Below are 15,502 nucleotides of genomic sequence, written 5' to 3'. Positions count from 1 at the left end.
ATTTTCTCCCTGATGCCTAGCAGAAGACCTAACTCATGATTTTTGCACATTGCAGGGAGCCTTAGGGACCTGACTCCCAGGCAAGTTCACACTTTGACCACTGCTGCACAGTCTTGGTCTAAAGTGCAGCTAAGCCACTTCAGCATTGTTGCTAAAGGAAGGAGGTTTGGCTAGCCTGCATGCTGGCAATTTCCACTTTCTCTGTTAGCTGGGATATGGACCAGGCCCTCTGTGTTTTCCTGCATGTATGCCCAGGAGAGAACTGGGCTAAGCCTGCTCCATCTATTTGCTGCACAAAGACTCCCTTACCTGACGAAGGAACCTTCCCCACAGCAGGATGGAGGGGACAAGGGAGCTCTAGCTTTCCGTAGCTGTTCTGTCCTGTTTCTGTGGAGGCATAATCTCTTCAGAGAGATTAAAATCATTGTCATGAGTTTTATTCTTGGCCCCTGGCAGCTGCAAGTAGGCAACTCCTTTTCTTCTATAAAGGACAACTTTAGCTAACCAGCCCCAAGGTAAGTGAGAAACTCCCATAAAGGACTTGGCCTGTTGGCATCTGAGCTGAGAAAGCTGTGGCAGAACTATGCCAGTCCTGCAGAGTCTGTATTGCAGTGGTGAGGAACGCCCATTGCATTTAATTACATTTGCCACATGAGGCCAGTCAGAGAATGCACTTTTTTTTTTTTTGCACTTTTGAGGCGCCAGCTGCCTAGTCCTGTGTTTGATGGGTACACAAGCCCAGGAGAGTAGCTCTACACCTCTTTAGGGGCAGCCTCCATTGCTAAAATTTGCCAACAGTTTTGTGACTCCTGCAACAAGGTCCCCTAATTCTCTTTTCAGCATAAACCCACAAATAACCGTTACAGGCTACTGCAAGGGAAGCACTGCTGTGTGACGTGGCAAGTGCAGGAATGCTGTGTCCCACCGGCAGCTCTGCTGCAGGGCTGACTGGCATGGAATACTCAGGTCCTGTGGTGACTTCCGCAGTATTTTCTTCCTGCACAGGTTGCAGGGCCCCCCTCCATCTTTGCTGCACTGCCTCTAGTGCAGCTCTGATTTACTGACCTCCTTGGTTAGGGACCTGCTTGTAATCTGCACCTATCCTTTCCCTCAGCCTGCTTGTATCATCACGGCCCAAATGGCTCTGAAATGCCTTGCTTGGGAGGCGCTGTTCCAGAACAATGATTTTCTGCAGCTGCAGTTAGTTACAGACAGCACAGCTGTCTGTACGATTTGTGGGATCCTGACACAGCTTCTGAGCAGCCCTATCTGCAACTTGTCAAAGTGGAGAATCATCAATAAAATGCCAATGTGTGGCCAGCTGCCACAGCGTGCCGGTGGCTTGCATCTCATCTGCGTGGTCTCAGAATGATTGTTCTTAAAGACTGATTCACACAAATGTTGCCTGAAAATTAATTTCACACACATTACCCAGTGACACGTAACAGGTCTTAAGGGTGTGTTCTCAGAGCAAAGTTAGCTGTCCAGTTGCGTCTGCTCTCATCCGGCTAGCAAAAAATTAAAAAAGGAAAAAAGATCCCTCGTTCAGATAATGGATGTTTAAAATAGAGGACTGCATGATTTTTCTGGATTTGGAATTAGAACTCTAGTGATGGTAGAGTGTCTAACTTATGGTAAGAACATCCCAGAATATAGCTAAGTAAAGTTACTGGTTTTTAAAGGTATCTTTTAATTCTGAAAATATAGTTTGATTTTAGAGAATGTGACGTTTCAAAGAAGTATGCTTCAGAAATTGGGAGAGCCTTTTGGTTTGACCGGATAGCATCATATGCCAAAGTTATTTGTTTCCTCTTTATTTTACTCTGTGACATCCTGTGCTAAGCTTCTAGAAATTTTTCCAGAACTTAATGTTGAAGACTGAATTATTTCAGAATAGGTGTCCACCACAGCGTAAGATGACTTTTCAAAGTTTCAACACAAGTTGTTCTCTCTTCCTGAGAAAAGTTCAAGGAGAATATATGACATTCCTTACCCAGAGCAGTGCTCACAGGCATTTGCTTGAGGCAGTGTAGAGCCAGCCCAATAGAAAGTTGTAGTCCAACATGGTGTTGGCTTGAGTAGACCTGTGCTCTGCCTGTAGCAGATGTATGCCTAACTCATTTGAAACATAGGAAGGAAAAGTTTTGTGAACATATTTGTGGCTAAATAATTAAAGATTGCTTTGTTATATAGGTTAGTTTTTGGCTTCTGGCAATTTTGACTGTTTCATCCTACAGTATCAGTTTATTCCTATCATGTGTGTAGTATTGTGTACCAGCAAGATGCTAGTACAGAGAGCATTTTTCTAGCCCCTGGGCTAGAAAAATGATGTTTCCTGCCCTGAAATGTTTCAGTTCCAAAGGCACAGGGATGTACTGTGCAGCACAGGGCAAACCCAAGCTAAGGACATATGGTGGCTGTATCACTTTTTAGGAAGGGAATTTTCGAGTAGCAGAAAAAGAATGTCTTTTTAAAAGCACAAAAATGCTGAGGTGCACAAAGAAACTGGGTTCTGACATACCTGGAAGGATAGCTCTTTCTAATTAAAAAAGTGCAAACACCTGAAAGAAGTAGGTGGTCCCTTGAAGAAGAAAAATTGATCTAAAAATCTGACTTACAGAGAAACAAAATCATGTACAGAAGGTTTTCAAGCAGACCTATTCAGAAAGAGTAATAAGAGTAGGCTGATCCATGGAATTGCATTCAAAATATCTGTTTAGTGAAAATAGAGGGAAGAAGAGGTAAAATGGAAGCCACACTCAGTAAGTGCCAAATTTCCACCAATTTTGATTGAAGAGGAATCAGTCTCTAAAATATGATTTTGTCATTTTATTCTTAGACAATTTTAGTGTGAAGTTAAGGGGAACAGTACCTTACTCTTTAATCTATCTTCTTGCATCCTTTTTTTTGAAGGTTCGTACAAAAGATCGTGTCTTTGACAGCATAAGCCATCTCATCAACTATCATCTTGAGAATAATTTGCCTATAGTTTCTTCAGTGAGTGAACTCTGCCTGCAACAGCCTGCTGAAAGAAAACACTGACTCCAGATAACTCTTTTAGTTATTGCAACTTGCAAGCTATAAGTGGTAGAAATTGCAGATCTGAAAGGAAAATATACATTTAAAAAATGCGTATTCATATATTCACATACATTTCACAAATATGTTTTATTTAGGTTTAAGAAGCCCCATTTCATATGGTACACTTGAACATTTTCAATGCTTTATGTGACATGAAATCACAGCAAAAGGCTTTCTTAAAAGTAATTTCAACAAAATTGTTCAGATTCTCTAATGTTAATGTTGATAGTGTATATACACATTATATATATAAATACAGTATATATTTATATTTTTCAAGTCAGTCTGTTGACAGTATAAAACTATCTTCTGTGCCATGTGTTTTTACCAAAAAGAAAAATGACAATTGTGATTGTTCAGATAAAAAATAGAATTCAGCAGTCTCAATTTCTTGAGAAATTTAGTAACATGAATCTTATTTCTGATTTTGCCTAAGAAGCACAACTATGGGGATTACAGATGGATTATGCTAGTTAACCATGGAAGGAATCTGAATTCAGTAACTAGTATTCCAACTGAGAAACTTAGCATAAAATGTTTTTTAAAAGCATTATTCAGTGTCACTGATATCAAAAGGATTTTATCTTTCTGACGTCAAGTTTGAATTCTTATACAATGCTATTTAAAACATTTGTATCTTGCTTTAGCAATGACTTGGTGTGATCTCTCTGTGTACAAGGTGTGTGCTTTGATTTTTCTAATGATATTGTAACAATATACTGTAACTTTATTAATTTCAGTGCTAAGGTTATTTATAATTAGTTCTCTGCTTATGGTGAAGATCTAGGTGTCCTTGAACTAAGAGTCTCAAACAAGATGTTGCATAACGATTAGACAAGTTCAAATAACTTGTGTTTAATAGGCTTAATACAAGATGTACATGACTGTTCAAAGACATAGCTGAAAAATCTTTTCTTCTTATAAGCAGTGAAAACTATCTGAACTCAGTGGTCAGTTTTGCAAATGATGTCACTTGCATTTACTTGCCAAAGCATAACTTCATTTTGGCCTTCAGCAAGTGATAAGTATTGCAAATACACTGGTTTTTTCTAAATACCAAGTTTAAAAAATGAACACAAAATAAAGATGCATTTCTGGCAGAAATGCCCTTGACTTTTGGTACTTGGAAATGCTTTAAGGGATGTTTGTACTGTTCACATTTAAGCATTATATAAAGTTATTCTCCCATTCTATGAATCTTATTATGAGTCAAATTCAATAGACACAGTTCCTGTAAAGGCAATACTTGTGCCAGAGTCAAGATTTAGCCTTCAGCAATCAAAGATCTTCTCTAGCACCAGTCTCTCAAATCAAATCTTCAGACTTGATTCAGGAAAACTCAGCAGGGTAAGTCTAGGTTAAGTACCTGCCTACTCTGCAGTATACTTAAAGTTACATTTGGTTCTAAGGATTTGCTAAGTTTCAAAATTTGTCAAACCGTAATCAAACTGACTAAAGAAGTCACTTAGAATATATTCAGGCAGGACTATCATGTTAAAATTCTGAAATAATTTTCTTGTACCTTCTGCTTTTAAATATGGCGAAGTTGCAACATGAAGGTTTGATTTTGGGTAATCTCAAAACTGAAAATTATTGAGACACCTAAGACTAATCATGTAATCTGTGCCTATGTAAAAATACACTTTATTCTGTAATTAAGACATCCAGAAGCTAAACTAAGACATTAGTGAACCAAATGCTTGTGATTAATTTTACTGCAGATGGTTATTATTTGATATTTCTAGGTCTGAATGGGAGCTGAGAGCAAAGGAGAGCAATTAAATGCTGCATTTGAAAACAAATCAGTATGGCACTGAATTTAGTGGAATTCTTAAAACTTTGTTTTACAAGACTGGGAGTGGCAAGGAAACAGGAACAGATCTTATATCCCAAAGTAGTATCCACCAAAATGATTTTATTCAAGAGTCTCAAAAAATTACTTTCTTTATCCATGTCTCACCATATTCCAGTTTGAATTATCTCAGTTCCCACTTTTTTTCATATATAATGCTTGTTATTCCACGCTCTAAACTTCCCTTAGCTGTGTTCTGGAAAGTTTTCAGTGTGATGTCACTACCTATAAGAGAAAGTGTCTTTTTTTCTTTGAATATTGCGTATCATTTCAGTAAAAGTCTGCTGCATAATGCCCTTAGGTATCTCCAGAAAGCCCACCTGCTTCCTATGTCTGTTTTGGAATCCTAAATGTCCTGGAAAAATGTGGCAAGATTTGGGTGTATGAATTGAAGGCACAAAACATACACTGAAATAAATGTCTTAATTTTTTACTGCTGTCCTAGCTGTAGCTTTAATAACTTAGCAGCCACTTAGCTGCATGTTTTGGAAATTTAAGCAGGTATCAAGGAGACACAAAATGAAACAGCTTGACAGAAATACTAAATTTCCCGGACTGCATTTCACAAACTCTGCCTCCGAGGAAATGTGGCTATTTCAGCACAGCCAATTTTCCCAGCTCAGCATACCCACTGATGATGCAAAGGTTACATATATCTTGACTAGATGCAGTTTGGTCCCAGTTGGCAATAGCGCCATTGCACTGTGACAGTGCCCTGCTGAAGCAACGGGCCGGCGGATCCTGTCTGGCCACATATGGGGATACAGAGGCTTTTCTACATCACTGGGAGCCAAACAGGCTCAAAACTGTCCAAGAAAGAAGAGCATGTGTGCCAGTCAGTACTCCATTTGTAGATCCTGCCACATTTTTTGTCTTTGTCGCTCTGGTGAATTTGGCTTTCACCTTTATGAAAAGGGCAAATAAACTGTAAAGCTATTTGGATAGCAGTTCCAAAGCAGTTGTCATTAGAGTCAAAGACCATTTTAAGCTGATTTCAACAAGAACTAACTGAACTTGCTAGAGCAGCTGAGCTCATTTCTGTGAGGAGCCAACGCTGCCACCAATTTAAGAGATGCAAAAGTAACGAGATAGATTTAAATGCTGAGAAGTTAGCTGAAAGCCTGACTACTGGCAGCATAATAATGTGAGTCTTTTAATGTTCACCTTCGGTTTGGAGTCCCTCATCCATTTTTTTTTTTTTTTTTTTTAATAATGCAATCTCAAGGACTAGATGCTTGTGGTAATTCAGTACCATGACTTCAAGAAGCTGGATTTTACTGAAAGAAAAAATTTCTAGACTCAATATAAATCACTGAGATTAGGTGATGTTATAGTATCTTTCGATGTTTTTCCAACAAGAGCTGAGAAATCAGAACTGAAACTCTAAATATTCTGCAAGACTGTCTACATTGGTTTTGAGTCCTACCTGATAACAGTTTTGATTCCAGTTGTGTTGCAACTATAGGAACTAATGGCAATGAAAACACGTTCAATGCCTTTAAACAAAGAGTGTTTATATGTGAACCAGATGATTCTCATTACTTTTATTGCACACCTAGACTAATTTTTAAGTTAATGAAATTCATCCAGTGTTGCTGGCAGTGATAGGCTGGACGTCTAGGTACAATCATGTTCCCAAACTTTCAATTATTTCAGATTCTTCAGAAGCAATGAAACCTGAAAATGTGGTTTGAAAACTGAATTACCTTCTGACAAGTGGGAATTTGCTCAGAATGAAGAGTCGCAGCTTCCCTTCCTTATGCAAGAAGAGAATGTTCAAACTAACCATGTCTGGCTGGTCACCATATAAGAAGTTGCAATTTCCATGGCTTAATGCCTACCTTCCTGCCCAGGGCTTTGCACACACAGTGTGGATACAAAATCATACTGTAATTTCACTCGACTTCACTTCCTACAGGGTTCACAGTGGGAGGTAACACTGGTTCTGCCAAAAGCTCTCTGCCAGACATGTTCAATAAAAGCTGGAACACAGGACATAGTCCTGGGACCAAGACTTGATTGCAAAATGTGCACTGTCACTGGAACAAAATGTTTAACAATCTGGTAAATATCACCTACCAGCACTAAATATTTCTTAGCCTGTATTCATACTTTTTCCACACTGTGGAATAATATAGTCACATTTCTTATCACCATGGTCCCCAGGCATCATGTGCAATAAGATGAGGAGAATTTTTAAAAAATTATACCACAGTGTGATTGTTGCTGGCACATCAATGCCAGATGCCAGCTAGAATGTATTAATAATAGAATTGATGCATATTTAGATATTTGTCAGTAGATTTGATAACCAGCAAAGTTTTGCACCTTCTAGGAAATTTGCAGTTACAAGAGGGATATTTGGAACTTGTGAATATTCTGAAAAAAGCTTACAAATCCTGCTTTCAAAACTTTGTTCTTAGCTTCCAATGTTTATCCGAAGTAAGTGTTAGAACCAAGATTTATATTAAGTAAACCATAATCCATATTTGCATAAATAAAGTCTAAGCTGAAGTAAGAGAAATACTTCCCTTTTTATTTTCCAGACAGTTTCAAAATATGTCTGCATAAGGTCTAAATTCAGATATACCTTAGTGTACTGTCAAAACCACTTGACTTTTTTGCCCAGACTGAGGTTTACACTCTTCACAAATCTGTATGTGTTCAAAGCTGTCAGGATGTGGGCGAATTTCCACTTAATGCTCTGTGATCAGCTGGGCTTACTCTACTCACTCGCACACAGTGTCTGTGGACCTTGGTCATATCTGTATTGGATGCAGCAGGAGTAAGTGCACGCCTGTGGAAAAGATAACATGGATATACAGTTTGCCTGCAGTTAACTAGAGGCTTGGGTAGAGAGTGAAAAGCTGTCTTGGGAGAGAAAACTTCAGGAATAAGAAATGTGAAACCTGGAAACATGAGCCAGTAGGCATTTAAGCCACTAATGAGAATAGAGAGCTGTTGCCAAATTATAAACATGCTAATTGGTTGATAGAGTTAAAGCAGAACCTCTGGGGATACAAAGCCTACTGCTCATCTCTTATTGAGACGTTTATGTTCACAAGCCCTGATCTGTTCCTCTGCACGCTCCGACGTAAATGTCTCCTAAGCCTTCCGGGGAAAAAATGCAGAGGGCAGGGCCTTTTTTTTTTTTTTTTGTCTCAGTAAAGGGGATAAGATTTCGGAGCTACACATTTCTGGCAAAAGCACCATATAAAGAGTGTTTAAACCTTGTTTGACAACAGAATGGGTCACAGAAACCAAAGGAAGAAAGAAGCTAGAACTGAGTGACTCATTCTGCTACCCCACTGTGTAAGAGACAGTGCAGATGACTCAGAAAACAAAGGTGGCTTCAGAATTTGAGATTAAGATGCAGATTTATGTAGCTATCATGAAGATCAAATACAGTCCAGGTCAAATGAAAGTTTTTCCAGCAGTCCTCCTTTTTCTTCCATGAGGAAAAGGACACCAAACACACCCAGGCATACATTAATTCAAAATTAAGTGAAATTTTCTATTCAGTGGAGAATGTGAATATTTTAATTAGTATATATTTGTGTCCTTTTTGTCTGGATTGGTGTGATAACTGCTTCTCAGTAAAGTCCTGCAGAGTCAAAACTTGAAAGAAGCTAGGTTTCTTCTTTCAAGGTAAATGTTTTTCTTTGCATTGTGTGGGCAGCAACAACAACAAAACTAAAAAGTGACTATTTTGCTGTAAAAGGGAGTTTTATTGTACAATTGTTATTTAATAATATTTATTACTTTTAGAAACATTTTTAACTGAGAATTGCAGGAAAAATAATGTATGTGGAAATATTGTGATAATTTATATTCCTAACCACTTTTGTGAATCTCAAGTTTTTGCCTCTCTGCTGACTGTGATATTCTAGCTATAGAGACAAATTTTGTCTCTGAGGAAGTCCTTGAGCAATGTAGTTTGGAATATAAGTGTCATGCAACTGTTTTCTGATTATTCAGTTTGTATATGTTTAACCAAAGTAATAAAACAGTGAGCACTATTACTAGATTGAAATGCATATAGAGTGGGCTTGAGTCTGTTCTCTTATGCTCAGGTTCCTAAAAGGATTTGTTTGTTGGGTTTGGGGTTGGGCTTGGGTTTTTTAATTGACCTGAAGGGAGGCACATTTTGTAGCAGAATGTGTGCCATTCCAAAAGGTTTACCTGGATACTGAATATTAATAAATCAATGAATTACTCAACCCAGTAGAATCAGGGATAAAAAAATGTCAGAGGACCAAATAGTACATGGGGAGCTAGACCTCAGTTACACTGGTCTTACACCACCACAGGAGCTCCACGTACTTTGACAGAGAAGACACGTGTTTGTTCTCAACAAATACTATTTTCATGAATGCATGTAAGTGTTAATACAGGCCCTCCTTCTGAGCCAGATGATGCCCTATACTCGAAAGGTAGCCTTTCCAGTTGGCACATTAAATAGGTGAGAATAGAAAAGGGTAGTCCACTCCATGATGTTTCTGTGGAGAGTGACTGCAAGGACAAAAGCAGCCATTTTGTGTGCTGTGGACAGGACAATGTCTCCGTGTCAGCAGGAAGCTTAGCTGTGCTGAGCTCTAACCCTAATCCTCTTCCTCCACTGACCACATGTCTTCTTGCAAAAGTCCTTCCTTCCCTTTTGACCACTTGGAGAAAAGCTGAGCCTGAGCATGCCCTGGGAAGTTACGCTGCTCTTGGAGAGAAGAAATGCAACTCTGAATGCATCAGGAGTACCTGCAAACTCTGCATGCCTCTGCACGGTGCTTCCAGCCCTCTTCAGGTGCTGGGGAGCCTCAGGGCAGCAGCAGAAACCCCCAATCCCTGCTGCTGTGCCTGGCCCCCATGAGTCTGGCTACAAGAAGGGCATGTCTCCAGGCCCGGTGTGGCCTAGGTTCCCAGCTCCTGCTGGCAGTATCCTTAGTTGTGTTGGCAGGTGAAATGGCACCTGCAGGTGAACACCAGCACATCTCCTCTCAGCAGCAGCTGATTGCTCAGTTTTAGGACCCCAGCTTTTTGGTACCTGACAATTCACACACAGGTATGTTTTCCATTTCCTTACTCGAGCAGTCGGAAACAAGCCTTGAAGGCAACACAAACCTTCACTACAAGTGCTTCTTGCAAAATGTGCCTTCCCAGAAAGCAGCCATGCCTGGCATAACTGCAGCAGACAAGGCAGATAGGCCAAGGGACTGACCCTGCTCCCAGAAAGCAGGGACAAAGCCTTCCTCCGGCCCTGGGGCGGTGCATGCAGAGCCTGCCACCCTCAGCTGCACAGCATTCACAGAATCATATAATAATACCCTGGGTTGGAAGGCACCCATCAGGATCATCGAGTCCGACTCCTGGCCCTGCATGGGACACCCCAAGAATCACACCAGGTACCTGAGAGAGTTGCCCAAATGCTTCTTCAGCTCTGTCAGGCTTGGTGCTGTGACCATATTCCTGGGGAGTCTGTTCCAGTGTCCAACCACCTTTTCCTGATGTCCAACCAAAACTTCCCATGACTCAGCTTCATTCCATTTCCTTGAGGTCTGTCACTGGTCATGACAGTGAAGAGGTCCCCTCCCCTCATGAGAATGCTGTAGACCGCAATGAGTTCTTCTCTCAGTCTCCTCCAGGCTGAAAAGACCAAGTAACCTCAACCACTCCTCACACGGCTTCCCTTCCAAACCCTTCACCTTGGCCTTCTGTCGGGAATTCTCCAATAGCTTAATGTCTTTTTTATATTGTGGTGCCCAAAACTGTCCCCAGAACTCAAGGTGAGGCCCACCCAGTGCAGAGCAGAGCGGGACAATCCCCTCCCTTGCCCGGCTGGCAATGCTGTGCCTCATGCATCCCAGGACACGGTTGGCCCTCCTGGGTGCCAAGGCACCCCTGACTCATGTTCAACTTGCCAGGGACCAGGATCCTCAAGTCCCTTTCCACAGTGCTGCTGTCCAGGTTCTTACTCTCCAGCCTCCCTTTCCCTGGTCTACACACACAACCAGGGCTCCCCAATCACAGATGCAGAATCCAGCACTTGCTCTTGATAAACTTCATATGGTTGGTGTTTTCCCAGTCCTCTAATTTGTTGAGGCCTCCCTGCAGGGCCTGTCTGCCCTTGAGGGAGCTGGCAGCTTCCCCCAGTAGAGTACTGTCAGCAAACTTACTCAGTATTCTGTAAAGTACTGCATCCAAGTAATTTATGAAGATGTTGAAGACCACAGGACTGAGGACAAGGCCCTGTTGAACCCCAGCAGTGACAGGCTCCCAGTCTGATGTCACCTCATTCACTGTAACCCTTTGCGCCTGACCCATGAGCCAGCTGCTCACCCGCCACAGAATGTGTTCATCCAGCTGTGGGCTGGACATTTTGTCCAGAAGGATCCTGAGAGAGACATTATGAAAAGTTTCGCTGAAACCCCGAAAGATTACATCAAGGGAAGCCCCCCTTGATCAACGAGGTGGGTTACCTTGTCACAGAAGGAAATCATGTTTGACAAGCAGGACTCTTCCCCTCTCATGAAGCCATGCTGACCGTGACTGATGACTGCATTGTCCTCCAGGTTTACAATACCTCCCAGAACAAACTTGACCATGATTTTACTGATTTACTGATTTTACTGATTTTTACTGATTTTACTGATTGGGCACTGAAACGAGACTGACAGGCCTGTAGTTTCCAGGGTCCTCCTTCCTGCCCTTTTTGAAACTCGGCATAACGTTGTCCAGTTTTCAGTCAGCTGGGACCTCTCTGGATTCCCAAAACCCCATGAAAATCATTGAGAGAGGTTTTGAAATGACTTTAACAACTCTTTGAGGATTCCCAAGGCCCCATAGATTTGTAGGGATCCAGCTGGAGCACCAGGTCCCGCACAATTCAGGGTCCACTGGGAGCTGATCATTCTTGCAGCCATGGTCCTCCAGATCAGGGCACTGAGACCCCCTTTGTCTGTCATCTGTGTTGAAGACAGAGACAAAGAATGCATTAAACACCTCTGCCTTGTCCATGTCCCTGTTTGTGAGGTGACCATCCTCACCCTTAATGGGTTGATTTTATTTCTAAGCTGCCTTTTGTCACTGATATTGAACTAACTCTTTTTATCATCCCCACAGTTCTGTCAGCTTCATCACTAATTGAGCTTTGACCGCAGTAATTTTCTCCCTACACTGGCAAACAGCATTTCAGTATTCCTCCCACATCACTCGACCTTGCTTCCACTGGGCACACACCTTCCAGTTTAGTTTCATTCCCAAGAGAAGATCCCTGTTTAACCAAGCCAGCCTTCTGGCTCTGGGGTACTGCCTTCAGGCACAATACCCAGAGTCTAAATAAATGTTTTCCATAGAAGGCCAAAACCTTTTCACAATTCTTTGAAAAATGACTGCTACTTGACACCTTTAGTTTAAAGGTTTGAGACTTTTATTAGAAGTTTTCAAAATGTTTCTGGTACCTAATGAGTTGAAAATACTCTCTAAGACTTTTGGGAATAAAAGACTCTTGGAAAGCAGATTGTGAAAACTTTTATTTTCTACATACGTGGCTGGATTTGCATTTACTTCATAATCCATAATCAAACCAAATATTCCAATTCACGAAATAATATGAATGAAATATTAGTCTCCTTTGTAGCCTTTTCTCCATGTAAAACCAATTGGAAAGGAAAATCTAATTTGGTTTCCTGTATGCGTAAATCAGCCTAGATAAAAGGCTTAGGTTCTGGGATGTGTTTCTAATACTTTAGGGTGAAAGAAGATACTCATCATCTTTTCTCAGCTTCAAGGGTATGTTATTTTCCTGGCTGTTTAAGGTCCACTGCTGTTAAACCCTTGACTTGTCCTAATTTAAAATTCTGCTCTGAAATCTTCCACAATCTATCCCTTATCTAATACTTCCCAATGGGATGTACTCAGTGAAGATTGTATTGACAATAGGCTTTTTTCTCTTCAGTCATAAGTACTTTGTAAATTGTATTATCAGTGTTACATGTGAACCCATGAATCTTAGAAACCTGCTTCAAGTACAGCAGGGTAGTGAACTAACAAAATATCCCCACAGCTCCAAACTCAGAGAAGGAAATCAAAGTAGGATGAAATGGTTTTGTACTAACAAGCAATCACATGGCCTTTAACAGTGGATTTCTTTGCATCACTTGCACCTTGCACCAACACTGACAATAGCTAAGGGTCAAATGCAGAAGTTAAAACTCACTTTTATGAACATCTTCTTGGACTCTGTCTGTTAAAAATTTTTCTTTATTTTTCACCTATATAGCAAGAATCATGTAACATCATTGACATGAGGGTTGTTGTGGGTTCAGCCACCATGTTTTCTCAAACCATTCTGTTCCTAAGGCTTATCTGCTCTACAGTAGCAAGGAAGCTGCTACATGCCACCACTTTGGGAACTAACACAAGTATACAAATATTTTAGCTGGCAGTTTTAAAAGCCACAACTTCAGGGGAGAACTTCCACAATACAGCCCAACAGCAATGTAAAATCTAAAAACCTAATCAAGCCATGGCAATGCAATGTCACCAGTTCTATTTCTCACAAAGCTACAGAGCCTGCAGCCTGTATCTACAATTCATATAGTTACATCATGCTTAGCTTGGTTTAGCTTTTTCTTTTTGTCTAAGTGCACTGCTTGTCAACATTTTTGGTAGAAATTATTTAATATTTACTACTCTCTTTCACAGTTATTTCATTCAAATACAATTCTTCTTTGTTCTTATACACTTTTCTAACAGCATAAAACATTTACAGACTGTTAATTTGTAAAAGATAATCACAATGCAAACCTCTACATTTCAAAGGCTTTTGCTACATACAATACACAACTTATGCACTATCCATACATGAGGAGCGTCTAATGCTGCTGCTTTAAATGATTAAGACCAGAGTAAAGCTAAGGATGAGACCTTTCAGGCTGTCTATTAAAAAAAGCCTCAACTACTTCTGATTGTGCATAAGGCAAGGTGTGTTTTGAGACATTAAACACAAATTTTTGAAAGAGCCCAATAAAGTTAGATGTATACATTCTTACTGAAAGACAATAGGAACTTGTCCCAGAATTTCCCATCAAATTCCACTGAAGCCTCCAGCCATAAAATACAGTTGATGGAAGTACCACAGGCCACTTCCATGGGGACCTGAAACCAGATGTCTGTGAAGTCTTTACTGCTCCAGGACTCAGGGAACCCCTTTGACACTGAACACCATCCTCTACTCAGGCTGGTAAAGCAGTGATGAACTATAAAGTTGTTTTCAGGTTTCTCTGGAACAGCCTCTCAAAAGGTCGGGGCTGGGGCTCAGGTCTTCCAAACTAAAGAAACGTTCCTTCCAGATCCAAATCAGGGTCGGGTATAAATGGAGATATGCCCTTCAGCATGATCCTGTTGTACCGCATCTTCCCTCTTGTATCTGCGAAGTGTCCAGAGATGGCAGAAGCATAGGGTCCCACTGACAGAAAATGGGACATTGTCCCACTGACTAAACTTCCCAGGGAGAATTTCTAACATAATCCCATGCTGTGGTAGGGCCTGGAGAGGAAAGAAGGAATTCCACAGGAACCCACTGTGGTTCACTGCTCTGTGAAATGATACGTATCTGTTTCAGAACTGAACGATCTCAGCTTAGGTAGTGCATTCACAATGTACACAGGTTTACATAGGTTGGACATACATTTTTAAATATATTGAAAATAGTAAGCAAAAATATATGCATTGAAACAGCACATACACTTGTTACACATGTATTGAGGGATGACATTTTAACTACTTTAAATAGCAAACATATATATCCTCTCTCAATGGTTATTTACTACTGCTTACTTAAAATATGTTGTGAAATGCCACAGTGACAACTGCCATGTTGTCTTTCACTAAACATGACAAGTTTGAATAACAGTGGAAAAAATAAAAATACTGCATTGATATGACTTGCTAAACTTTCTGACAGTTAAAAGCTACTACTTCATTTAAAATATCCCCATTGTAACGCATCTATTTGTACAATTAGTCACCTTACACTGTATACTGCAATACAATGTTTAGCCTGTTGTAAACTTTTACCAATCAATGACTTTTTAATGAGAAATTGTACAAATATACAGCTATTTATACCACATACATATAAGGCCATTAACACAACAGCAAGATACATATAGAGAACTATAGTCACCAACTTATATAATGAATTCTCCCAGTTGGCAACAATTGGGCTCATCTTCCAATTGTCAGAAGTCTTTAGTGAAGTTTCTAAAAGGTTTTAATGATGTCTTGCAAGATCAGGAGGTGCCAAATGAAGCCTTAGCACGCAACGCCACTGTGGCACGTGGTGTCGTTAGTTGTGCATGGACTTTGTCCTGGCTGCTGGGTAGCATGAAAGGCTTTTTCTGAATCAGGTGTGTTACTGAATGAACACCCAAAGCAAATGATTGTTGATAAATAAGTCCTCAAAGTTAAATAAATGGTAGTGTTTTCCCCTATGACTGAAGTGCATGAATATTTAAACTACACTTGTAGCTTAAACCTAAAAACCACAGAAAAATATTTGTCTCGAGGAGTCCT

At 40.4% G+C, this 15,502-nt stretch overlaps 1 protein-coding gene across 1 annotated transcript in view; it reads left to right on the top strand.

Annotated features, from left to right (window-relative positions):
* The window catches only part of SHC3 (SHC adaptor protein 3), a gene marked incomplete at both ends in the record, with an annotated part of 51,582 nt that extends 48,540 nt beyond the window's left edge, over window positions 1-3,042 (top strand). Inside the window, one exon of the mRNA XM_082302194.1 lies at window positions 2,914-3,042. Within this exon, the coding sequence (XP_082158320.1) occupies window positions 2,914-3,042 (129 nt within the window). The remainder of the gene's footprint in view (window positions 1-2,913) is intronic.
* Between the last annotated feature and the right edge of the window lie 12,460 nt (window positions 3,043-15,502).

Source organism: Coloeus monedula (genome assembly GCF_965178545.1).
Source record: "Coloeus monedula genome assembly, chromosome: Z".
NCBI lineage: Eukaryota > Metazoa > Chordata > Aves > Passeriformes > Corvidae > Coloeus > Coloeus monedula.
The sequence above is the reverse complement of the archived record's forward strand: the minus strand, read 5'-3'. Positions and strand labels throughout refer to the sequence as shown.